This window comes from Pezoporus flaviventris, unplaced genomic scaffold, assembly GCF_033815535.1.
Source record: "Pezoporus flaviventris isolate CSIRO_AGI_PZ_B2104156 unplaced genomic scaffold, CSIRO_AGI_Pfla_v1 ptg000129l, whole genome shotgun sequence".
Taxonomy (NCBI): Eukaryota; Metazoa; Chordata; class Aves; order Psittaciformes; family Psittacidae; genus Pezoporus; species Pezoporus flaviventris.
The window spans coordinates 309,735-334,212 of NW_026892677.1; the positions used below are offsets into that span (position 1 = coordinate 309,735).

Here is a 24,478-nt window from a genome sequence, read left to right on the forward strand (position 1 = left end):
AATAATAGTAATTAATAATATAGTCATTAGTAATATCGTGTCTCTTCTTAAAGCATTAATTTAGTATTGTACATTGAGGAAAGTTCATTAGGGAGAACAATAATTTTAATTACACAATTTCTTACTAGTATTTTGTGTGTCTGTATGCTAGTATACAATCTGTACTGTACACTGCATTTGTCTCTTGCATGCTACTAGTATATAGTTTATAACAAGCATAAGGTAGCACTGTAAATTTGCTGGAGCTCTGTGTATCTAGATCCTAGTTCAGTAAAAAAATTTTCATCATTACATTTCTTCATCAGACACTGACAAATTACAGTAGATATATACATACTAAATAATAGCAGAAAAATAGCTCCCTTTGCTTGTGGGATAGAAGAAATATAAAGAAATATAAAGTCTGTTTGAAGGTTTTTAAATTTTTGATAATAAGTAGAAGGTTTTTATTTTAAAAAAAAGCAATATAAGGCGTAACAAGAAAATGCTACAGGTAATTGAGGAAATACAATTTTCTTCTTACTTCTGTGCCTCTTCATAAGTTTACTCTAAAATATGATAGAAGTAAATATGAATAGCTGTAGTGGATCGTTTGTATATAAGTCATGTGTCTTTCTTCCTAGGAATTGGGGGCCCTATATGATGTGTCAAGGTGCTTGTACTTACTTGCTGTATTGGCTAACCTGGAAAGAAACCACGGACAAGCTAAAGCACTCCTGGAAAAAGCACAGCTTCTAGGAGGAGATGAACGGTTTTGGTACAACAGTACTCTTAGTCTAATAGAAGCAATTCTAGAAGAAGATAGGGAAGGAAAACAAAGCATGGTAAGGAAGTTTTTTGGTTGTGGTGGGTTTTTTCAGCACTGGTGCCTGTCAGTAAAGAGAAATGCTGTCGCCATTGCATTTCAATAGAATTAAAAATACGTGTTAAATGCAGTTAATGTTTTCTCTGTTGTGCATTCAACAAACATTAATTGAAGGCCAGTAGGAATGAGTATTTACCCTCAGAAGTTCAGGGTGTTTTTATTATAAACTCTATGTCCTTCTATTGAAAGAGCAATTGTAATCTAGTATGTGTAACTAAATCCCAGAAATCTGATTCTCTTGGTTAGAATGCTTTTGTACTCAGACAATTCTGTTAATATGGATGAATGCTTTTTCCATATTGAATACAGAATATAATTTTCACTGTTATTTCCTAGTATGTCTTTCCTTTTCAAATATTTCAGTGTTTCAAATATTATTTCTAGATTGACAGATACTGCTGTAAGTATAATACATATATTTATTGAAAATCATTTACTGTTTAACCTTTAACTTTCATGAGTTTCAGTGTAAATGTAATCTTCTTGTATCTGTGATGATCTGTCCTTTACTGGTAATCAGTGCAAGTCTGTTTTGTCTAGAGGGATGATTTTGGTTTGAGCTCAGTTCACATTTACAGTTGTTTAAGGAAAAAGTATCTGATTACCAGTGAGAGTAGTTACTAAGTTTTTGCCAGTAAACCTATTAATGAAATGTGTGAGGTGGATTTTTTTATTCCTCTATATAATTTGATCAACATAACTGCAGCAGCAGAATTTTTAAATAAAGACAAATCTGTAGATGAGGTTTGGAGCATCATCTAAGGACTTTTTCATTCAAAACTATTAGTTTATGACTTCTTTTACATCCCCAGTTGGCAAAACTCTAGTAGTGTAATGCTTACTGGTGGATTAATATGTAGGTAAGGATGCAGGAATCTGTTCCTAAGAAGATGCATGTGAAATACAGAATTAATTGACTATTTAGGTTGGAGTTCATCTGGTCTAACCCCAGCAAAGGAGAGGCATTTAGAAGTGAAATCTGACCTTAACTGCCAAATCAAGTTGCTCTGGGCTCTACATTGCCATTTTTCACGTTTCCAAGAATGGAGATTCCACAGCCTTCCTGGGCCCTTGATAGTTCCTAAAAAAAATTACCGTGAGGGTGGTAGAATTCCCCTTTTTCAAGTTGGGTCTGTTATCCTTCATTCTTTTGGTATGTATGTCTAAGATGAGTCTGGCTTCATCTTCTGTCTTTGTGTTTATGTGCTTCAGTCACTTAATCATCAAAAAATCTCAGTGTGATCATAGCTCATATTTTCTAAACTTTTACACACTTGTCAAGAATCAGTCATCTCGGGGAATACTGGGGAAGGATACTCAACATGTTCTGCACAAAGTTTAAGCTTTTAAAATGAATGTTTGATATTATATACAGACATTTAAAGTAGATGAGATTTCTGATGTTACCTGCAGGCTTGTGAGATACTGGAACACACTGTAAATGTACTCAGATCTACTTTACTGAAGAGACCTAACAGACAATCAGAGTTGGGTTTTATAATTACTTCCCTTGAAGCCAGGTAACTGTCTTTTCATTAAAATATGCAGCTTCTACTTTGCAGCTACATTGTATGTATATGGTGATTTTTACCATTCATCTTTGTTTTAGTGTGGTGCAGTCTGTGGATTCTCAAATATTTTTCTTCTAAGTAATTTATATTTTTTTTAGATTTCTTAATTTAAATTTCCTTTAAATTCCTTCATTCTTGTAGCCCTACTACTTGTTAAAATGATAAGCTAGTTCAGATACCGCAACCTACTGTACGTAGTTTGTGATGTAGGTTACCCAAAGGAGCAAGATACATTTGCCTATGCAGAGGTATCTGTTTGAGCACAGGTATTCCCACACTACTGTAGTCTGTGGTATTCACTTACTTGTCTCCTCACTGTGATCCAAGAAGTCTTTTGGTTACATTGAAATCCAAGCACAAAGAACTTAAAATATGTTTGTAGGAGAAGAGAATTATGTAGCATTTACACTTTGTCCTCTGTCCAGAAAAGTTTCCAGAAACTTTTGGATTAGAAAGGGAGGACTAACAGTCTCCTTAGTTTAACTACAGTTAGAAGATTGGCTAGGCCTAGGCAGATCGAATAATTAGATACATGGAACAGGTGGTACGTACATTTGAATCTGAAAATACAGTATTTTGATTTTTTTAAGGACCTACTGTGACTTGTAGACCACAGAGTTAAAGACTGAAGAGGCTTTTTCTAGATTTCTTGTAATTTAAAGGAGAGCAGAGAGAGAAATATGTCTGTTTTCAAACACAGCCTGTGCTTTTTGACTGCTGTCATGTATTTGATTTTTATTCCTAGGAAAACACTTATTGAGATACATTGTGCCCAAGATAGTATGACAATTAATGATAAGTCTTGTCAGCTGCCACATACGCTACAGGAATCTTACAGGAAATTAGTTCAAATTGCAAAGGACTTTAGTCATTATGGGCATAAAGTTTGCAGTGCTGAGATACTGCTACAGTGTGCAAATATTCACAGGTAAGATTCTATTTCTGCTGAAAAACTTTTTTTAACTAGTCCACGAACTGTATTCTTTACTTTTTGTAGTCTAATTAAAGACAGAGAAGAGCAGACAATATTGTCAGGTTTTATATCTTGGTGTTACATCCCTAGTTGCATTCCTGATGTATTTTGTATTCAGAAAAATAGAATGAAAAATTCTTTTCACTGAAGGCAGAGTTCATCTTACCTGGTGCTAATGATTTTATAGTGTTTTTGAAGTCAAACCAAAGTATCGAAGTCTCCAAGTCAGCCTTTCGTCTTCCCATTCATAAAGGCATTTTGGCAGCTATACTAATCATTCTCAAGTATTTATTGGCTTTTACAATTCTTACTGTTGAAATTTTCTTCTGGAAATTGCTGTAATGGCAAAAGTCCAAACCATGGTGTGCCTTGACTCTCAGCTGATTCCATGATGTCCCCTTAAAATGACTGAGTTGTTTTGTATTTTGCTATTCTGCTGTTTTTTCCTGGTGAACATGTTGTCTGCAACATTATCTGCCTTTCTTCTCCTTGTGTCTTGGCATCTTCTTGCATTGCAGCAGTAGTGTTCCAAGAATAAGACCTTGAGAAAATAGTGCGTGATTGTTCACTTTTCCTATTTCAACATTTAGAAGACGCATGTACAAAATGAATCTGGTTTATATAGTAATCTATTTAATCTTATTAATCTTACTATTTTAGTATATACGTTCAGTAGTGTTGATACCATAAGAATTAACACCTGCTTACTTTAGTTCTTTTGGGGTTTTGTTTGGGGTTTTTTTTCAGGATGATTGCCAAGGAGGAAAGAAACGAACTAAAAATACATAGTCACTATCTAGATGCTTACAACCTAGCTCAGAGGGCAGTATCCAGAACTGAGGAAGTGTTTCAGAATGTTTGGAGCTTATTTGCAATTCATGAGGTAGGCTTTTTTTTTCCCTGCTCATAGAAAACCGATTGTATTGAGTTGTGCATTCACTCATTTTGGGATAATTCCTGGAAGCCCCAAATTAAATTACCTATCTGTAATGACTATAGGAAACATTACAAAGCAGAAATGAGAGGATTTGTTTGGTCTTTGTCAATTTTATTTCATTCTAGAATTTATCCAATAGTTACAAAAGAAAAAATCTGGACTTGGAAATATTTTTAATTTGCTGAATATCTTCAGTCTTAAAATTCTCCACAATAAGGTGTTCATTTCTGGGAAGGAAAAGAAGATTACACAGAACATTATGTAAATTAAGAAATCCTGTCTTCAAAATAGTGTATTTTGGGTAATGAAAGCCTGCAGCCCACTTTGCTAGCGTGTGCCGGTATTATACTCTAGCATCCAGCTTTATTTTTCTGCTCCTTTTTTAAGGCTCAAGTATGTTTGTGCAGGTGCCAAAACCATGAATATTAACATTCTGGGTTTATGCACACATTTGTAATTCCTTTGGAATTAGTTATTTGTACCAGTTTCATAAAACGTGAAAAGCAAAAGCACAGCTGCTCTTTTTCTGTGCAGCTACTTTGATTGCTTTAAAATATATTTGACATTGAACTTTGTCTTTTAAATTACTTAAAGATCTTCATAGCTGTCCCTCTGGGAGTAGGGGGGAGGGAAAGAAGGGGGGAAGTGAGTGAACAAGTTACCTGACTGGGTTTAAACCACGACAATAGCAATATCTCTGATCTGTTGAAGTGATATTGTTGATATGTTTGCTTCTTTAGTTAAATGCAACATTCTAACTTCTTATCAGGTAAAGCTGCAAAAATATTTAAAGTTAGAATTCTACTTTCCTTTCTTTTGTATTTCAGACTACCAATATTAGTATCCCATTAATGAGGCAACTAGCGAACAGGAAAATAAATCTTGTAGAGATTCTTTTGGATATTTTTCATCTTGTTATTACTAAGAAAAGGCTTAAAAAAGTGGAAGAAGCATCACCCCATGAAATAGTGGAGGCGTTCATCAGGGCAACTAGTGAAGATGATCCAATAGAACAGGTAATAAAAAATATTTAGTCCTATGATTTGCATGTGAAAGGTATTAAAAAGTTTCCCAGTGATTTTTTCCATAACAGAACTTCTTCCACTACTGAGGAAATGGGTCCCCAGATTTTTCATGCAGTTTTGCAGCAAAAAAAAAAAAAGAATAAAAACATCAGCCATCCGCTTGGAACAGAGCAGTAATTCTTGACCATTACTTTGTCTCTGACAATGTCAGTAGGAATGCTGTTACAGGAAAGCTCAGTATCCCCAGTGTTCTCTGCAATACACTCCTCTTATCCCATGTTTTCCTCAGTACTGGTTGTCGATGTTACAGTGGCCTTTTTTTTATCAATTGTTCTGTTAAAGACAACTCGTTTATAGTTAAAAGTGTGATCACAGTTAACAAATGTGTATGTATGTAAGTATATGGGTTACCTGTTTTTAAGAAGTATGTTTCTGTATGTGTGGGTATATATGGGCAAATAAACACAAATGGGTATTTTACCAGGACTGGAAGCGTATGGAAGGCGCTGTGGGTCATATTGCACTGGCTCAGCTAGCAAACGTGCAGAATCTTTGTAAAGGCTGTCCTGACATCAAATCCAAATGCCTTTATCTCATTGGAAAAACTCTTCGTTTACTTGCCATTAGTATAGATCCTGTGCAGTCAGAGATTTACTGGAAGCCGAATGTTATGGTATGCATTCAAATTCATTTCTATGTGTAAAGTTTGTCTGCCGCAATATTTTTTTGTATGCATTTGCATAACACAACTCTTTATTTAGAGCTAGATTTTACATACTGCATGCAAGCCATAATAAAAATGTATACTGAACCATTTAAATGGTGCCTCTGCCACCCTGACATCATCTTGTAGTCGATTTTTTGATTTGTTCCTGAAATGTGCTAATTACAGTATTTTCAAAAAAAAGAGGAAGGGAGTCCTTGAGTGTCTTAAAGGGCTGTGGTTGGTTAAAAGCTCAGATTTCTAAGTTCCTTTTCTGCTGTAGTGAAAACGCCGTGTAAGAAAAGGGAAGCTCAGTCATTATAAGTTCAGTGATAAAGTGTTCAGAAGAAACTGAGGGCAAATATCAGAAAATAAAAATCTTAGAGGCTGCATGGAGGGCTTTTTTAGTTTCTGTTGGTCATATTGTCATCAGAACATATTAAACATTTTTGATGCCTGATAATATTGCTAAATCTCTCACCATCAAGGGATCATATAGTGAGATTATTTCTTTTAAGATGGGTTCCATTTTCACCTAGACTTTCACAACAGAAATGAAGCTAGCCATACTTAATGGAATGATTAATTATTCTTTTCTGATACTGTGATGAGTAGGAAGAAGCTAAATCAGACATGGCAAAAACTTCCCTGACTTCAGCAGAGTGCAGTGAACAGGAAGTGACTGACAGCGCTTTAGCAACTAATGAATGTCAGTATGACAAGTATAGGAAGAAAATGCCGAAGTTAAAGGTATATTAGTGAATGTGCTTGCATTACCATTGAATGTTTCCTCTTCTATGGAATAATGATCTATCGGTTTAATCACTTAATTTGTCAGTTCTGTTTGAACTGATAATGGAAATGTTTGTAATATACATTTGATCTACAAAAGAAAAAAAGCCTCCAAAAGAGCCCCCCAAAACCCCACCTTTCTATCACAACTTTGCTGTGTATCTCCATGCTGCCCCTCAGTATATGCTGTGGTGGCTCCTGATTGAGCTTTCCCAGTTGCTCCCAGAAAGAAATAATTTCTCCTTCAGGAGTTTCCCAGTGATTAAGCATGTAGCAGCCAGGACAAGATGAACAGTCAGCTTGCTTTCTGCTTCACAGACATGCCTTTTTAAGGGAGCATAACATCTTGCAGACTGGGAACAAACACAGAAGTAACTTCTCTCAACTAAACATTTGTAAATTACTTCTGTAATGTAAGTTACATTGTATGGTGAACTGATACCTGTTAATTACTGCAGTTCAAGTCACACTAGGAATTGGGAATGTTCAGTTTGTGTTGCTAGTATCGTCAATAAATGCATGAGGTATGAGATTTGTGAGTTTATTTGTATTAAATACATTCAACTATTAACAGTTAAATGTTACACTGTAATGTAAATGAATTCTAAATGAAACAACTGTACTGAGAATTGACAGAAAATCCCTTCATTCTGAATGGGTCATACTGCCTGGATTTAAAATACTGTTCTGCAAAATACATGTTTTATATTAAAGAAAATGCCTTAGGAAAACATTTTTAATATTGTATAACAGGTGTTGGTGTCTGCTGAATAATTAACCCATATTTGCCTATTTTGTTCATATATTAAATAAATGCCTTAAAAAGGAGAAAAAAGCATTAGAATTAGTTATGAAAATGTGATACTTTTCTAACACACTGGTAATCTGTATATGTATAACAAATATTTAATATGAATACGTATTTTAATTAAAGCTTTTTCTTTTCATCATCTAGAAGGAACATAGGTTGGCTCAGAAATATCTTTCTCAGTCCGGTGAAGCTTTGCTACAGTGTATGGGTATTGCATTCAATCATGATATTACTGATATATTGGCTACTGCTAGTTTTGAAATGGTTGAATGCTTTCAGCAATTTGATCCAGTTTCAACTAGCCAGTTTTTGGCACTTCATCAGGTAATGCAGCTAATGTATTGTGTTCCTTTCCAGTATAAAGAAGGTTGTTTAACTTACATAAATAAAACTGTCTATTCATATAAAATTGGTCATACAGAACACACTGTATGGATACTAGTGAGTAATACAGGCTATCAGTGATATGCCTGCTGACTTCCAAATGTTTGATCAGTGGCTTGTTAACAGTTCTGTTACCTGTTGTGTGTGACTTGATTTTTTTCCTTGATGACTGCATACATGAAAAGATTTTAATATAAATAAATTAATGTGATTAGCTAAGGTAGGCATTACCACAAAACACCACTGCTGCAGTACCCCATGTAGTATCAGTCTATTTAGCTTGTTTGCTAAGAAGTATGACTGCAAACCATAAGTAAGTGGAATGCATATCAAGGCACCAGAATTGTGAGTACTTATTTCTTTCACTGGGAAAAAAAATCTGCTAATTCAGATACCCTCCTTACTCTCCTGCCCACAAAGCTTGTATTGGGGAAAAAAAAAAAAAAGTTGAAAATCTCATTGAAGGTCAATATTAAGCTCCCTTTGGAAGTTTCGATTAGGTCAAGCCGAATTGCATTGCTTTTTAACGTGGCAGTTGCATTAAAAGTTAAGAAAAAAAGCTTTGGCTGTTAGCAAGCCTTGTTTCCAAGGATAGGATTGTTGTGTTCGCTGAAAGAAAAGGATATAAGGACTTTACACTGCTTTTTGCAGGAAGTCTGTTAAAATGTGTGATATGACAGCTATATAGTAAAAAGTGCAGAAGCACAGAAAAGACTCAACTTACTTGAAAGGCTAAGTTCAGAATACAGGCATTCACCTTCCCAGGTAGACCTTACATGACTCAATGCAGGAACACAGATGATAAATGTAGGCAAAGAAGTAAATTCTAGCTACTCATTTTAAAGAAATCTTCATAACTTATTGCCAGACTGTTTACATCAGCTTGTAAAAAAAACCTAGCAGGCTTTTGTTAATCCATCTCACCTTTCTAGCAAGAGGGTTTTTCTTTAGCATATATTTATACATTATAACATAGATGATATATGTTTATTTGGTTTTGAGGGAAAATAAATAGATACAATCATTTTACAGAGCTGTTCAGCATCTGTGACGATGAAGAATATCCTTCTAACAGCTACATCTAACACCAGCAGCTCTCAGCTGGCAGCATTATTGCACCTTCAGAATCATTTAAAACAAAACAGAAACACGAGTGATCTTCTAAAACGTGTGGAACAGCAACTGACTGCTACCTCAGTGGTAACTTTTTGAGATGTGCTACTTATTAAGGGGTTTATATCTATGTTGCATATGTACAGGGAAACATATATGTATGTATACATAAATGTATACACATATGCACACAGGTACCTGTCCTGTCAGCTCCTGAGTATCTCCAAGGATGGAGACTCCACAACCTGTGCCAGTGACAAAGTGTTTCTTGTTTGGACGGAGCCCCCTGTCCTGGCACATCTGCTGAGTGGGGGTTTTTGGTTTGTTTTTTTGGGATTTTTTTGTTTCATTGGGATTTTTTATAATTTCAAATATTAGCACCTTCTTTCCTAGGGTTGTCACCACTTTTCTGGTGAAATAACTGAGATTGGGGTTTATAAAACCTATGAAAATAATACTGCTTTTGAATTATTGTTCAGGCATGGAGAAATCTCTGTATTCCTGTCGAACATTTTAATATAATGGAAAAATTGCCATCTAATTTCTACATAATTATTCTTCAGCATTCAGAAGACAGGTATAAAATTTCATAATTTTTGTTTAGCATTGTTTGTTACAAATGCAGTCTTTTCACCTGTAAATAATCACTATTTTGGTTGTTTCTTTATTGCTTTTTGCTTCTAATTTTGCTGGACTTAAATTTTAGGATAATGAACAAATTAATATCTAAATAAATATATCTGCAGCTCAAAGCAGTATGTTTTTCTATACTTCTGATTTCCCTAATTATCTCTTAAATCTCCAGAGATCACTTGAAAGGCTTCAGGCCATTCTTGATATCTCTCTAAATTCTGTTAAGTTTCCAGCTCTTATTGCTTATGCTCTTAAAAATGTCAGGAGGGGTTTTATTTAGCTTTATAAAGCCACAAACAATCTCATTACTGCAGCCTAGTTAGTGACTACTCATAAACTGAGCTGTGGCACCCGATTGTGAGGGCTTTCACCAATTGTGAAAAGCCTTAAGCAGTTGTCATAGAACAAATTAAAATCTACCTTTTTGGATATATAGCAATGAAAGAACCTTCCTTACAGGACTCGGTTTGTTCCAGTTAGATTTGGCAGGGTTTTGCACCCCAGGTAGGGGTAAATACTGCATTGTGAGCAAATTTGTTAGCACATTAAATTAGAGGGTAATAATTGCTCATCTAATAAATTTGCTTCATGTGAACAAGCTGAACTGTAAATAATCTACTCAGCAGTTTTCTGCTTTCCATAGATCACATTTGTACAGCTCATTGATTGAGGTGCCAAAAGTAAGTACTGCGCAGCAAAGAGGAAAACCCACTCAGCCAATGGGTAAGTGCTTCTTACGTTTAACAGCTAAAAATCGTTGTGCTGATGTTATGAGAAGGCTCAGATCTTTCACTGTTGCAGTTAGTAGAATTTTACAATAATTTTAAAAATAATTTTAATTCTTATTAATGCCAGAGGAAAGTAAATACCTAAACACGTGTGTTTTATTATCAGATACAATGTATGTTGTCGCAATTTAGAGAATTTTTGTTTCTATTTGAAGGCTAAAGTTGTTACAGATAAATAATTGTAGAAATTTTTTCATTGCATGTTTCTGTATGTAGTTTGTGCTAAATATACATATAAACACAGTTATTTAGTTTTCAAACAATATCGTGGCTTTAGAAACTTACGGTCTCTGTACAATTGTTTCTTCAAGAAGGAGCATTAAGATGGTGTTATCCTCCTTTTAAAATAGTGCAAGCTAAAGTTTATCGCTTTCCTGTGAATCCTGATGCATTTTGCATTTTGTTGGAGAAAGTGCGTCTTTACAAGCAGCGAAGGGTGAAGACTTATGTTAAACAGACTTTCATTCAAAACTTGCAAAGCTGTGTCTCCAAAACGGATGTGGTAATACATTTGATTACCTTATATTTAAAGGAGGGTGAAAAACATGTACTAAAAAGCTATTGTAAACACCTTCACGCAGAACTTTGAGTTTATTCCAAGTGTAACATCCCTGCGCTTCATAGTTGCTAAATGCTGTGTAATCTACTTCAAAATTTAATCTGTGTTATTCTGTTACTGTTTCCACTGTCATTCAGCAGTTTTGAAATGTTCCATAGTTTAGCAGAATTTAAAATTGAGGCAGTTGAGATCAATTTACTTGAAAATGTGTTGTACATTCAAGTTTTTGCATTTCAAATGTACATTGCCTTTCATATCGCATGAAAGCCCTGCTGTCCCAAGAAAACAAGTGAGATCACAGATCTCAACCCTTTAATCAAAATAAGACTGTCTTAGCCAGAAATTTATTACTGATTTTCAACACAGAAGAGTTTCTTCCTAAGGCTTGCAATATCTTTTGCAGCATAGCTGTTTATTTGGACGAGTTGATCCAAGTGTTAGTCACAAAATTTTGCTTCAAGGACACACCCCTTGGAATTCCAAGAATTCCAAGTTTGTAGCTATAAACACTCAAATTCTAGATGATAAAGCTTTCAGTTACTGCAAGAAGGCTCAGTTCTATAAGAACATTGTTTTTCACAGTCAGTGAACACAAGTTGTGTAGCATAAAGGTGCGCTGGAAAAGCCTGTGACTTGCACATAAGCTTTTAAGCTGCAAGGCATTAGAAAGTTTTCTGCACATGAAGTCTACTTCCTAGCATTCCCATTTTCTTTAATTTTGGTCACACTGAATAAAATCTAAGTTATTCAATATCAAAATTCACTGTTAAATATAGCATATTAACAAAAGTTGGTATAGACCTGTTTCCATCATTAATATAAAGGTAAAAATTATAGATAAGATTAAATTTTCTGCTCAAGTGCTGATTGTTTTAATCCTACAACTTTCACACATCTGATTCTTGAACTATAATACTCTTCTATTCATCATGTTAGCTTCTTTCAGTTCAAAAATCAATTAATGCAGATGGATGAATGATCACTTTTCTGTATGGGCAGCCTTTTTTGTAATGGCAAGTTATGTAAAGATTGTTTTAGTTGCGTAAATAAAGAAAACGGTGATAAGATAAATTCAGTTAGAAAAGACACACAGACACAAAAATAAAAGGAATTGGTTTAGGTTTTTAAAATGCTTGTGCATTAAAACTTCCAGTAATTACGCGTGCAACCTGCCCAGAGTCACACAAAGAGAGTGGTGGGTGAGAAGTCCATTCATTAATACCCACATTCTTTGCCATTTAGTTGCGCTCGGTTTTGTTTCCATTTTTATTAGCTTCTGGAAGATTAAGGTTTTTTGTGTCATCTTCTCCTATATGATTCTATTCTCTCCTTACCTATTTTCTTAATTCTCTTTATTTTTTTCTAAAATGGGCTCCACTGATCTCTCCATGCACTTTCATTTGCTTCTTCTACATCAGTTTTGCAGTTTCTGTTTACTTCTCAAAGTTGTGCTTTCACAGTTTCTTCCCATTATTTGGAGTCCCACTACTGAGTATTTTTCCTTTCTGCTGGACTTCCCTGTCATTTCTCACGGAACTTGCAGGAGTATGTTAGTTGCTTAAATAATAAATATTGACATCCTGTACTGATTCCTATGTTAGAATATGTTGCAAAATGCTGATAAGGGTGATGTTTTGAAGTAAAGTAGTTTTGAATAGTTCTGTATTTTCCATTTCATGATGTTTCATTAGCCTTGATCCTTATGTTGAATAGCATTTTGTAAGTATTCTTTTTTTTTGTTGCAATATGTGCAATAGACTCCAACAGAGAAAATACATGATAATGGACATGGTTTGACATCAGATTTCTCTGAAATACTAGAAATGATGGAAGAATATCTGAAACCAGTGCTGTCACATGTTGATTTTTCTGATGTCAGGTAAGACACTTAGACTTGGTTTATCATCATTTGTGAAAATAAAATGGTAACTCAAGTCCTGAAAATACAGGAGTGATTTCAGCAAGAATAGACCCCATTGAATGAACTTCTTTCGTCTTGAAAAACAATATATGCAGGATATGCAAGACTGAGAGAATTGAACCATGATAGACTAATGGCCATTTTTGACAGGCACTCTTCTCCAGTTTAAGTTATGCAATATAGTGTTCGGGATGAAACATCATAATTTAAATAGTAAAGAGCGCAGGAACTCCAAAGGGAGTACATCCTTTATGTAAAATTTCATTGAGATTGAAGCAGTTTTGTTTGTTTTCTCTGAAACTTTTACTTACGTAAGTGTTAGTGCTGGTAATATTTTCACTGTAATTCCTCTTCCCAGAGAACGGAGCACACCAGTTTCAGCAGCTGAATCAAGAAAAATGAAAATGAAAGATCAAAACACCAAACACTCCACAGCACAGGGTATATGCTCTCTTGAGTACAATATATGTATATATGTGTGTCGCGGAACAGATATCAGAATCCTGTCATTTTAGTTTCAGTCTTTTTGAAGCCAGGGAGAAGAAAAAGGCTTCTGCAGTAGTTTTGTCTGTTTACTGTATCAGGTCAAGTAGTTTAGTATACTTCCAAAAGGTCACTTACATGCTGGGTTGAGCTGTCCTTCTGCATGTATTTACAGTATTCCAAATTATAGAATCATAGAATCGTTAGGGTTGGAAAGGACCTTAAGATCATCTAGTTCCAACCCCCCTGCCGTGGGCAGGGACACCTTATACTAAATCATATCACCCAAGACCTTGTCCAACCTGGTCTTGAACACTGCCAGGGATGGAGCATTCACAACCTCCCTGGGCAACCCATTCCAGTGCCTCACCACCCTCACAGGAAAGAATTTCCTCCTTATATCCAATCTAAACTTCCCCTGTTTAGGTTTTAACCCGTTAGCCCTTGTCCTGTCACTACAGTCGCTAATGAAGAGTCCCTCTCCAGCATCCCTATAGGCCCCCTTCAGGTAGTGGAAGGCTGCTATGAGGTCTCCACGCAGCCTTCTCTTCTCCAGGCTGAACAGCCCCAACTTCCTCAGCCTGTCTTCATACGGGAGGTGCTCCAGTCCCCGATCATTATACAGGCTTTAGAGAGCTAAATATAATGGCTTTATAACAAACCATTTTTTTTTCAGGAGAAAGACTAAAAGGAAGAACTTTAAGTCTGTTGATCTCTTTGTTTTGTCTATTCCAGCTTTTTACTTTATGAACTCTCACACAGGGGTTTTTTTGCATTTTTTAATTTTTTGTTTGCAGTAATACAAGCCTAATGCTGGAATCTGTCCATAAACATGTTCCAGGAGAAGAGGCAATGAAGTCCATGGCTTGCTTTTGGAAATGAGTTTTTTTCTTTATGGTGGGGAGCACTGAAGTTTCTCAGTGAAAGATTACCAAAAAAATATACACATATGCATTTGTTTTTACCTGCAGGAGTATCTTTCTGTAATCTGGCATCTGACTGCTTATGTCGTTCTGCAAAGACTAACTTGTCTTCCGTGTATTTGTTGCTTCTGTGTAGAACAGGAAAATGTTTTTATAATGATATTCAGTCCTTTTTTAGTGAGTAACAGAAAGAAGTTTCCTACGGAAAGGCAGAGTTGGTATTGGATAAGAGCTCCTTTACAATGCAATACTTTTTAGCCAAACACTGCTAAGGCAACTTTGCATTTCCAAACATAATTTTCTTGAATGTATTGCATATACCTGGTCTTCAATCTGAGATGGTTGGTTATTAATACAATGGGTTGCCCAGGGTAGCTGTGAATGCTCCATCCCTGGTGGTGTTCAAGCCCAGGTTGGACAGAGCCTTGGGTGCCATGGTTTAGTGTGAGGTGTTCCTGCCCATGGAAGAGGGGTTGGAACTAGATGATCTTAAGGCCCTTTCCAGCCCTATCTGTTCTATGATTCTATGATATTTTTTCCTCTAATAATCAGTGCTCACAAGTGCATATGCATAAAATTTTGACGTCTTTGGAGTAACAGCATCAAAAGAAATGTTTTTGCATAATGCGCTTAATCCGCAGTAAAATGATGATAGAGGAAATTAAGTTTTACATGTAACTTCAGTTATTTATATGCATATTGAGAACTACTAAATCTCAGTCATGTTCTGTCACATTCTTCAGGTACACCTGTGGATTTAGGTTTATGTGTGGTATTACTAGGAGATACATTATTTATGGAATTGCCTTTGGAAGCTCTGAGTATCTTTAAAGAGGAAGGAGTAAGTTCTGTATCCAGAGATTTTTCTCTCCAGATTCTGTACAATCGAGTACATCTGGCTAAGTCAGGTACTATTAAACATGCTTTGCATTAGCATACTGATGCAGTGAACAAAATTATTTAAATAATATGAATGGTATATTATATTTTACTGGAAGACTGCCCCATGCAATAGGTTTGCAGTATATTAAATGGAATAGATAGTACAGTAGACTTATTTCAGTAATGTACAGGCTGATCATAGTTGCAGTGCTAGCTAATTTAAAATAACATCTATATATTAAAGAATTATGTAAAACTCTGTGAAACATAAATTGGCTTGCAAAGTTTCAGTTATACAAGTATGGTCTTAAACTCTTTAAAGCTGTTTTTAGCTGCAGTGAAAAAACTAAAGTAAGAATTCAGACTTCTGTTAATTTTCTTTAACATTGGTGTGAGACTTTGCTGAAAATATCAAGCATGAAAACATTTAATTGAGCTGCCTCCTCTCTCTGTAGCTAAGATTACATTAAGAGCTCCTTTTTTTTCAGTCCATTGATTCTTCTACTATGCATGACCAAAACCATATCTCACAGGCTGTCTATGGACTTTCATTGCTGCAAATGCACCCTGTATGAGCTCTTCAGTGAAATCAGTTTGTTAAGTGAGGTAGTTGGACAGTTGGTAACCTTGTCCTTATGGCATCTTAAAACTCATTTCTTGCTTATTCTGAAAGTGAGTAATAAATCCAGGCACTAAACATTTTTTTTTATAAATCAAAGATACCTTTTATTACTGAAGTTAAAAATTTGAAGGCACGTTTTGCTCCTGCATAGATAAAAACACATTTTAACTGAAATTATTAAAACTAGTGGACCTAAGCTAAAAATTAGGCTAAGTTTAGAAAATCTCACCCTGTACTATGAAAATACTCTGTTTGGGATAAGTTCTTGTATTGTGTTTATATCTGTAATATTTAGTGCCTTCCGTATAATCCATCCTCTGTTCTTCCATTTCACTTTTCCTTTCTAAAGGGAAAAAACTGAATAATCTGCGATTAGAATATTTTTAGTCTAAATATACCCTCATATACTGGTACAGGTCTGTTACAAACAGGAGGTTTAGAACATGTGTTGGGGTTTTTTTCATTTCTGTTTTTCCATTTTTAAAGTGAAAACTTGTGATTTTAGAAGTGGATAAATGAGAGGAAACAGACTTGAAAAGTCTCTGTTTATGCAATTATGCAAATAGCACTGAGTGAGGAGATAAGCACTAGCCATATGAGTGATAATGCATCTCTCAAACATCCACCAACTTGCAGTGCCCTCCATTGATAACTGGCCAAGACATGCACTTTGGGTGATAGTCACAGATACAGTGAGAAATACAAGTCAGTTTTCTGTGCTTTTTAAACATTCCTTAAAGAAATAAAAAAATCAGACTCAAATATGAAAGTTTCTTTTTCCTTTTGATCTCTGTTTGTCTCAGAAACTTCAGTTATTCCAGTAACATCAACAATTAATCGATATGGCAATAGCCGTAGAAAGTGCTTTGATAATCACTGTTCAGCTCTGTCCTGATTCTGCAATGTAATGAAGCATTTGCATGTCTAAGAGATCACATTTCTCACTTGGTTTCCACTTTAAAATTATTTTTAGGCAAGAGGGTTTGGGGAATGTCCTTTCCTTGCTGTGGTGTGAAATTAATTCTTATTTTCTAGTTCAATCCGTTACTGTTATTACATCAGTTGTTACAAACACAAGTAGTACTTCAGGAAAGTTGTATTTTCTAAAACTGCCCATATCTTTAAAAAAAAAAAATTAAAATCTGTTCTTTTCAATTCCACAGAGTCTGAAGTCAAAACAGATGTTGGAATATCCAAAGGAACAAAACCAAAAGCTCATCAGAAAAAGAGTGTCAAAAAGGTGAACTTGGCACATGTTTAAAACAAACGCAATAGAAGTAGCTCTTCCTTTTCTATAAAAAGTGTTAATGAACTACAAGTGGCTTACATGGAAGCTTATTATTCTGAACTGGAATAAATATCATGTCTTTGCATAGGAATTTGGGGTTTTCTTGATTTTGCAATAATGACAGAGTTGTTCCTTTGAAAATCATACTTTGTGTAAATGTGACATATTTAACAACTCACCAAGGAAGTTGCTTAATGTTACTAAAATACTTCCCCCAGCAATATAGTATATTTATATAGTGTATGCACTTATTTTTATGAATATATATGTATGTATGCATATAGATCTATACATGTGCACACAGATGTGTAAGTGTATGCATTGTATATAATGCAGAATAGCTCATGTTTTAAATTTCCATTGACAATTGAGTATTGTGCTGCTTTTAATCCTACCTTCAAAACTTTAGAGCATCTTTTTGTTAGTTGTTTGACACAAAGAATGCAAGATTGTCATTACTTGATTGAGACTTATACATGTAATAGAATTTGTATTCTTTTTAATTGTAGGCTCCAGGTAATCATGATTTACCCTCTAATTGCTTGCCTGTTGATACAAATAGTTTTAAATGTATCCTTTCACAAACCATTAGCTAAGTGTATCATTAAACTTCCTTTTTTTGTTCTTTGCATCGTGTTGTTTACACTTAACTGTTTATCAGATATCGTGGACCCCTACAATGAAGGAAGAGAAGCAGGTAATCTATAATAAATCATATTTTCCCCACAAACTACTCATGGAATTTAGGAATTTTTGTAACAGAAAATGAAGTCATGACATCAGGATGCTGACAAAAAAAGCTTAGCTTTTGATCAACGCAATGCTGCTTAGCACTGCTTAGCAAACTGGACATTTGGTTATTTTCTCCGTTGACTTAAGTCCTCTCTGAGTCCCTGGGGCAGAACTGGTGGAGTGGTTCTGGTGTTTTCAAAACTTTATGCTTTCCTTAGGGTATCTAGAATTTTTTGTTTGTGCGTTTAAAATCTTTTACCTGTCTACAAATGATCCTTGTCAGTTATAAAAAATACCTTTCAAATGGGAATTACAAGACAGGCTTAAGTTTCAAAAAACTGAAGATCTTATGATGGCCTAAAACCCCCTGAATTGTCATTTCAAAATTGCTGAAATTAAGATTAGCATCGTTTGTAGCATGGTAAGCATATAATGATGAAATTCTGTGTTACAGAAGCTTTAAGTCCTTCCCTAAAAATAAAGGAAATCCTAGAAAAATACCATGACCTATTTACACAGCAGTGGGAAGGAGTTATTGGCAGCATACATGTTCCAAGGTTTGTAACATTTTATCTGCTTTCATGTTTTATTCATGTTTCTTTTTTTTTAAATTGTGCCTATACCCAGAAGCTTCAGTCATAGAATAAAGTCATTTTTTCCTGAGGTGATAAATGCGTAGGTAACCATTGTCTTTGTCTCAAACATATATTTAGATTTGTAGACTCAATATTTTAGGTGTCTGAAAAACCATGCCACAAAGTGACTTAGCCAGATTGGTTGCATCAAAGTTGCTATATATGTAGATAATCAAATTTTGACAAAAATTCTACTGCTGCTGTCTTTGATGAATATGATATGTAAGCATAAATGTAATCTCTAGCTTTGTTCATAACTGTTTTTAAATCCCAGTATTAAAACCTGTGGCATCTACACACACATTGAGTCAGCTGTGCAGTTCTGGTGTCCTCAACATAAGGACATGGAACTGTTGGAACAAGTCCAGAGGAGGCCACGAGGGTGATCAGGGGCTGGAGCAGCTCCTGTATGAAGACAGGCTTAGAGAGTCGGGGCTGTTCAGCCTGGAGAAGAGAAGGCTGCGTGGAGACCTCAGAGCAGCCTTCCAGTATCTGAAGGGGTCTACGAGGATCCAGGAGAGGGACTCTTCGTCAGAGACTCTAGCGACAGGACAAGGAGAATTGGTTTCAACTAAAACAGGGAAAGTTCAGGTTATATATGAGGAAGAAGTTCTTTACTGTGAGGGTGATGAGGCACTGGCACAGGTTGCACAAAGAAGCGGTGGGTGCTGCATCCCTGTCAGTGTTCAAGGCCAGGTTGGGCAGAGCCTTGGGTGATATGGTTTAGTGTGAGGTGTCCTTGCCTGTGGCAGGGGGGTTGGAACTACATGATCTTAAGGTCCTTTCGAACCCTAACTATTCTATGATTCTATTATCATAGCAATGGATTGATAAAAGGGATCTCAGGAGGTCGAGTCCTGTGTTAATGCAGTCATTAACTGGACCTTCCTTTATAAATGCTAGTTTAGTCAGCCTTTTGAAATCTCTACTTAAGTAACATCATTCTAGTGTTTCTTAATAACAGGTACAAAAGACTGTTGCCTGCTATCAAATTGCATGGGGTTTGCTGCCAGCAAGCTGATTAGTACCATCTCTTTTCGAAACCTATTTCTTTCATATCCTGATGGATGCATACATGAATATTCCAACTGAATGTTAGGCTAAATGCTGTTATTTCAAAGCTGTAGAACTGGGGGTTTTTAGGAGAGTCTAGTATTTATCAAAAAATACACTGTGCCTCTTGTTTACTATGAGATGTTAGTAAGTATGCCTCTATTAAAATAATTGTTACTAATAATCTATATGAGTTATGGCACTTTCCATAGAATTCTGCAGTCTTGTCTGTCTCCTTGCTTTGCATGCTGCCTTTTCTTATTAACATTTCTGGAGTAAATAGTACTGAAGTGTTTGTTCTGGATAATTTCTGAAAACTACTCTTGTAAAATAGTTCCACAAAATTAGCTTCCTTTCTTTCTTCTTTCTTCCTTTCAGCCAAGCTGAATGGGAGCAGCTGCTGCCAAACTGCAGTGCATTTCTGTTCTATGGAATGGAGAGATTCATGTCTCACATTTTACTCAACAGACTGGTTGCTATGAATATCCCAGGTAAGATAAGCAAACTTAAAAATATTTCTTAATTGCACCACCTTTTGTTCCCAGTTGTGTATATTTCACACTGTATCATGGTCATGGTATTGATGTCGGCATTTAAGGGCTTTTTTCAAGATCCAGGGTTTTAATCCAGAAAACTCTGCATTTTGTAGATTGTATTCTGTTGCACAGCTTTCTTGTTATCCCGCACAAGTCAGTTTAGTCCTTCTCCACTTCCAAATGTTAGAATTTAAGTGGCAAAAATTGAGTCATTACCTGATGGTTTTCCCAGTAACTCTTCTCCTTTTCTGTGAAATTTAATTTTTGGCAATGAAGTATTTTTTACTGTGAAGAGCAACCTCTGCAGTACCCCTTCAACAAAATTCCTCAGTCTCCACCGAGGCAAAGCAGAATTGTCTGTCAAGACTGGGTTAATGCTGAATGATTACTGTGTTATTATGGAGCAGTTGTAGACTCTGAGAAGGGTGGTTGTTTTTTGTTTTCTCTGCTTCACAACTATTTAGTCTTTCTGGTGTTGTAGCATAATGCTCAGATTCAGGACTGGTTTTTTTGATTCACAATCTTCCTTTCTGCTCCTGTTCCCCTTACACGTCTGGAGGAAGCTCAACTTTGGAGTTGTGCTGAATTTGTCAGGGTAGCTGAATTGCTGTATTCCTATATTGTGTTGAGATGTAAAATGGAGGAGGACAATACACATCAGATTGTGAAGCCCTGCAAAGCAACAGGAAGCTTCTTCGGAAAGCATTGATGTTTCAAAGTGATTTAAACATGTATATGTAAATATACTTATTTACTGGAAATCAATAAGAAATAAGTCTTCTTACATACATTGGTCACTCCTGAAGTTGAAGGTCAGGTGTCCGTAGATGAGATAATTACAGATCTCACAACTTTTGGAACATTCCTGAGCTCCTTGTTAACCCTCACCCTGTGCCCTGCTCTTAAGGTATGCCAGGATTGATTCTCCAGTGCATCTTCCTTTAATGGAGAATTAACTAATCTGAAATTAATTTATTTTAGTTCTCAAAGGATTGTTTTGTTTTCTGACTGCCTACACAACTTTTACTTGTTAGCTGATACAATTACTGTTGTCTTGCAGGCTGAGTTTGAATCTATTGTACAGACAATCTTTATGTTAAAAGTACTTTTATTAATAACAGTGAACCATGTCTGAGGTTTCTGAGGGTATACCCTGGACCCAGTGTTATTAGATATTGTTGCTGGTCATTTACATGGTGAAATAGAATGTAGCATTGCTGAACCAGGATATGAGAATGAGGTGGCTCAGCAGCTCCTGAAATGCAGGATTAGAATCTAAATTAACCTTGTTTTATGGGGATAATTAGCAGGGGGTAATTCAGGAAAGGCTGGAGGGAGGTGTTACCCTTAAGCAGAAATAATCAGTTAAACATGAATAAATTAGGGGATTGCTGCTTAAGGGTCAGAATTACAGAATAGAGTCGAGAGATGTATCACAAATTAAACATCATATTGCTAGGGAAAAAGAAACCAAACCCTAAGCTGTGTATAGGGTTAATAAAGGAGTGTCATTTGCAAGATACATGAAATGATTCCCCACTCTACTTAGTTTTGCAAAGTTCTCAGCTGGAGAAGAATATTGACCAAATAGAATAAGTTAACAGTGGAAAACTTTTAAGAGTGGTCAGAAGTCTATACCACAGATTAGCATGCATCATTTTATTAATAAATATGTGTGTGCGGTCATATGTATATATACATGCAAAACATACTTAGGAAGAAAGATTAACATATTGAGGGGAGACATGATAATAGTTCTCAAGTAGGTAAAAGGCTTTCCAAGCAGAAAGGTAATTTGCTTCTCATCTGCTTAGGTTAGGAGAATTAAGTAACAGGTCTAAGCTGCAGCAAATCAAACTTCTTGGGAAAGCTTTTAATTCTAAGAGTATTCTAAGTTATTTCACTGGAGGCTTTTAAGGAAAATAAGGAATGCTTGAGGTGTTACTTGGTCCTAACTTCCATAAAGGAGGTACGATGGATAACATTTCCATACCTCCATACTATAACCTCTAACAAGATTTTATAACTACAGGGTTCAGTTATATAGGACATTAGCCTGTAATAAGGACTTCATTATTAATTGTACTAAGGTGGCATAGGAAAACAATCTGCAGAATAATGTGGAATAGTGTATCAAAGCTACCTCAAGTAATATTAGGATTACTTTATTACTGTTATTTTATGTAATAATTGACAATTTTGGCTGAAATATATAAATTTTATATTGCTTAGGCTGTGTCTAAGAAAGTTGTTAACTTATGAAAGGTCTGATTTACTTATATTTATTATGTTGGGCATAATGAGAAGAGATTCAGAGCAGCCCTGCAGAGAAGGACTTGGGGGTGTTGGTTGATGAGAAAATGAACATGGGCCGGCTTCAGTGTGCGCTTGCAGCCCAGAAAGCAGCCGTATCCTGGGCTGCATCCAAAGGAGCATGACCAGCAGGTCGAAGGAGGTGATCCTGCCCCTCTGCTCTCGTGAGACCTCACCTGGAGCATTGTGTGCAGTTCTTGTGTCCTCAACATAGGAAGGACATGCAACTGTTGGAACAAGTCCAGCGGAGGCCACGAGGATGATCAAGGACTGGAGCACCTCCTGTATGAAGACAGGCTGAGAAAGTTGGGGCTGTTCAGCCTGGAGAAGAGAAGGCTGCGTGGAGACCTCATAGCAGCCTTGCAGTACCTGAAGGGGGCCTATAGGGATGCTGGAGAGGGACTGTAGTGACAGGACTGTAGTGACAGGACAAAGGGCTAACGGGTTAAAACCTAAACAGGGGAAGTTTAGATTGGATATAAGGAGGAAATTCTTTCCTGTGAGGGTGGTGAGGCACTGGAATGGGTTGCCCAGGGAGGTTGTGAATGCTCCATCCCTGGCAGTGTTCAAGACCAGGTTGGACGAGGCCTTGGGTGATACGATTTAGCATAAGGTGTCCCTGCCCACGGCACGGGGGTTGGAACTGAATGATCTTAAGGTCCTTTCCAACCCTAATTATTCTATGATTCTATGATTCTTAGTGCAAATACCAGTGCTATAACATACTGTTTTTTCCAGAATGCCATTTGATGATACTTCTAGATCTGGTGCGATCCAAGCAAAGTCATCAAAGAATTACAAACTCTGATAGCCACAAAAGGTAGAATAAAGTTTATTTCTTTAAAGCTCACAAGAAGGCAGATTATTTTTATTGCAAAGGAAATTTAAAATTGTAAGTTGCAAAAATTTTCATTTACTCCTCCAAGGAGAAGCGCTTATATCTACACCTCAGGGAAGAGTTCACCTCTCTAAAAATACTGTTTAATCAATGCAACAATGTGTGAGTTAAAATTATTTTTGTGCAAAATACATTATACACACATCTACAAATGTAATTATGCAGGTCTCCAAGTTTTTAAACAACCTCCGGGTGTTTTCCTTTTTAATACTTTTTAATAATACTTTTTACTTTTCTACCTTCCCCAAACAGCCATTTCCTAGACCAAAACAAAATACAATTCCTTCAACTAGTCCAGAACAGTAACATGACAGGGACAATCACATGGTGAAACTGCATCATGAAAAGATATAGGTGGAAGTTACCTAAATTTTTTGTATTAAATTTAACGTGTTGTATGAATATTAGAAAAGACTTTATGCTCAGCATACAAGAAAATGCAGTCCATCATGCCCTTTCCCCTTCTATTAAAAAGCATTGTACATTTAGTTGTATTTGTTGATATATTACTTCTGTTTTTAGTTTAGTGATCTCAGACTTTTTTTCTTCAGTTGTCTATGTATTGCGATAGAGAGACCAACAGAGTCAGCCATGCTTCTAAGCCTTACTGGTGTTCGTTCTATAATAGCCAACCAGTGGTACACTACCTTGCAAGAGAATGCGGAAAGGCTAGAGATACTGTCTGAGAGTGAGTATTTGTATTCGGCTTCATTTGCAGGTATGTTATTTCCGACATTTGTATGCATGCACTCATGGAGCATGTGTATCTACTCATCTCCTATCTCTCCTCTTCCTTTGCTCCTCACCAGATTTTGTCTGGAGTTTCTGTAGGAGGTAATCTGCATGCAGGAGCCACCATGTTCTTGACAGGTTGATGTTTCAAACAGAACAGTAACCTACTTGAATAGTTTTAGAGGGGAATTTATTTGCGGTCATATGGTAAGAATAGGATTTCTATGGTGAGAAGCAGTGCCCTAGGACTTTGTACCCTGGAGTTACATAAACTATGGGGAAAACAAAAGCTACAGATAACTTATA

General features: G+C 36.0%; 1 protein-coding gene across 1 annotated transcript in view; it reads left to right on the forward strand.

The window, feature by feature from the left end:
* The window catches only part of CFAP46 (cilia and flagella associated protein 46), a 75,975-nt gene that overhangs the window by 49,870 nt on the left and 1,627 nt on the right, over positions 1–24,478 (forward strand). Inside the window, exons 33-54 of the mRNA XM_061478612.1 lie at positions 624–824; positions 2,279–2,385; positions 3,182–3,364; positions 4,157–4,292; positions 5,174–5,362; positions 5,856–6,044; positions 6,690–6,824; positions 7,822–8,001; positions 9,094–9,261; positions 9,654–9,751; positions 10,451–10,530; positions 10,946–11,097; positions 12,912–13,033; positions 13,434–13,516; positions 15,225–15,389; positions 17,149–17,225; positions 17,783–17,843; positions 17,935–17,970; positions 18,460–18,562; positions 20,072–20,184; positions 23,281–23,362; positions 23,992–24,128. Coding sequence (XP_061334596.1) covers positions 624–824; positions 2,279–2,385; positions 3,182–3,364; positions 4,157–4,292; positions 5,174–5,362; positions 5,856–6,044; positions 6,690–6,824; positions 7,822–8,001; positions 9,094–9,261; positions 9,654–9,751; positions 10,451–10,530; positions 10,946–11,097; positions 12,912–13,033; positions 13,434–13,516; positions 15,225–15,389; positions 17,149–17,225; positions 17,783–17,843; positions 17,935–17,970; positions 18,460–18,562; positions 20,072–20,184; positions 23,281–23,362; positions 23,992–24,128 — 2,797 coding nt within the window. The remainder of the gene's footprint in view (positions 1–623; positions 825–2,278; positions 2,386–3,181; positions 3,365–4,156; positions 4,293–5,173; positions 5,363–5,855; positions 6,045–6,689; positions 6,825–7,821; positions 8,002–9,093; positions 9,262–9,653; positions 9,752–10,450; positions 10,531–10,945; positions 11,098–12,911; positions 13,034–13,433; positions 13,517–15,224; positions 15,390–17,148; positions 17,226–17,782; positions 17,844–17,934; positions 17,971–18,459; positions 18,563–20,071; positions 20,185–23,280; positions 23,363–23,991; positions 24,129–24,478) is intronic.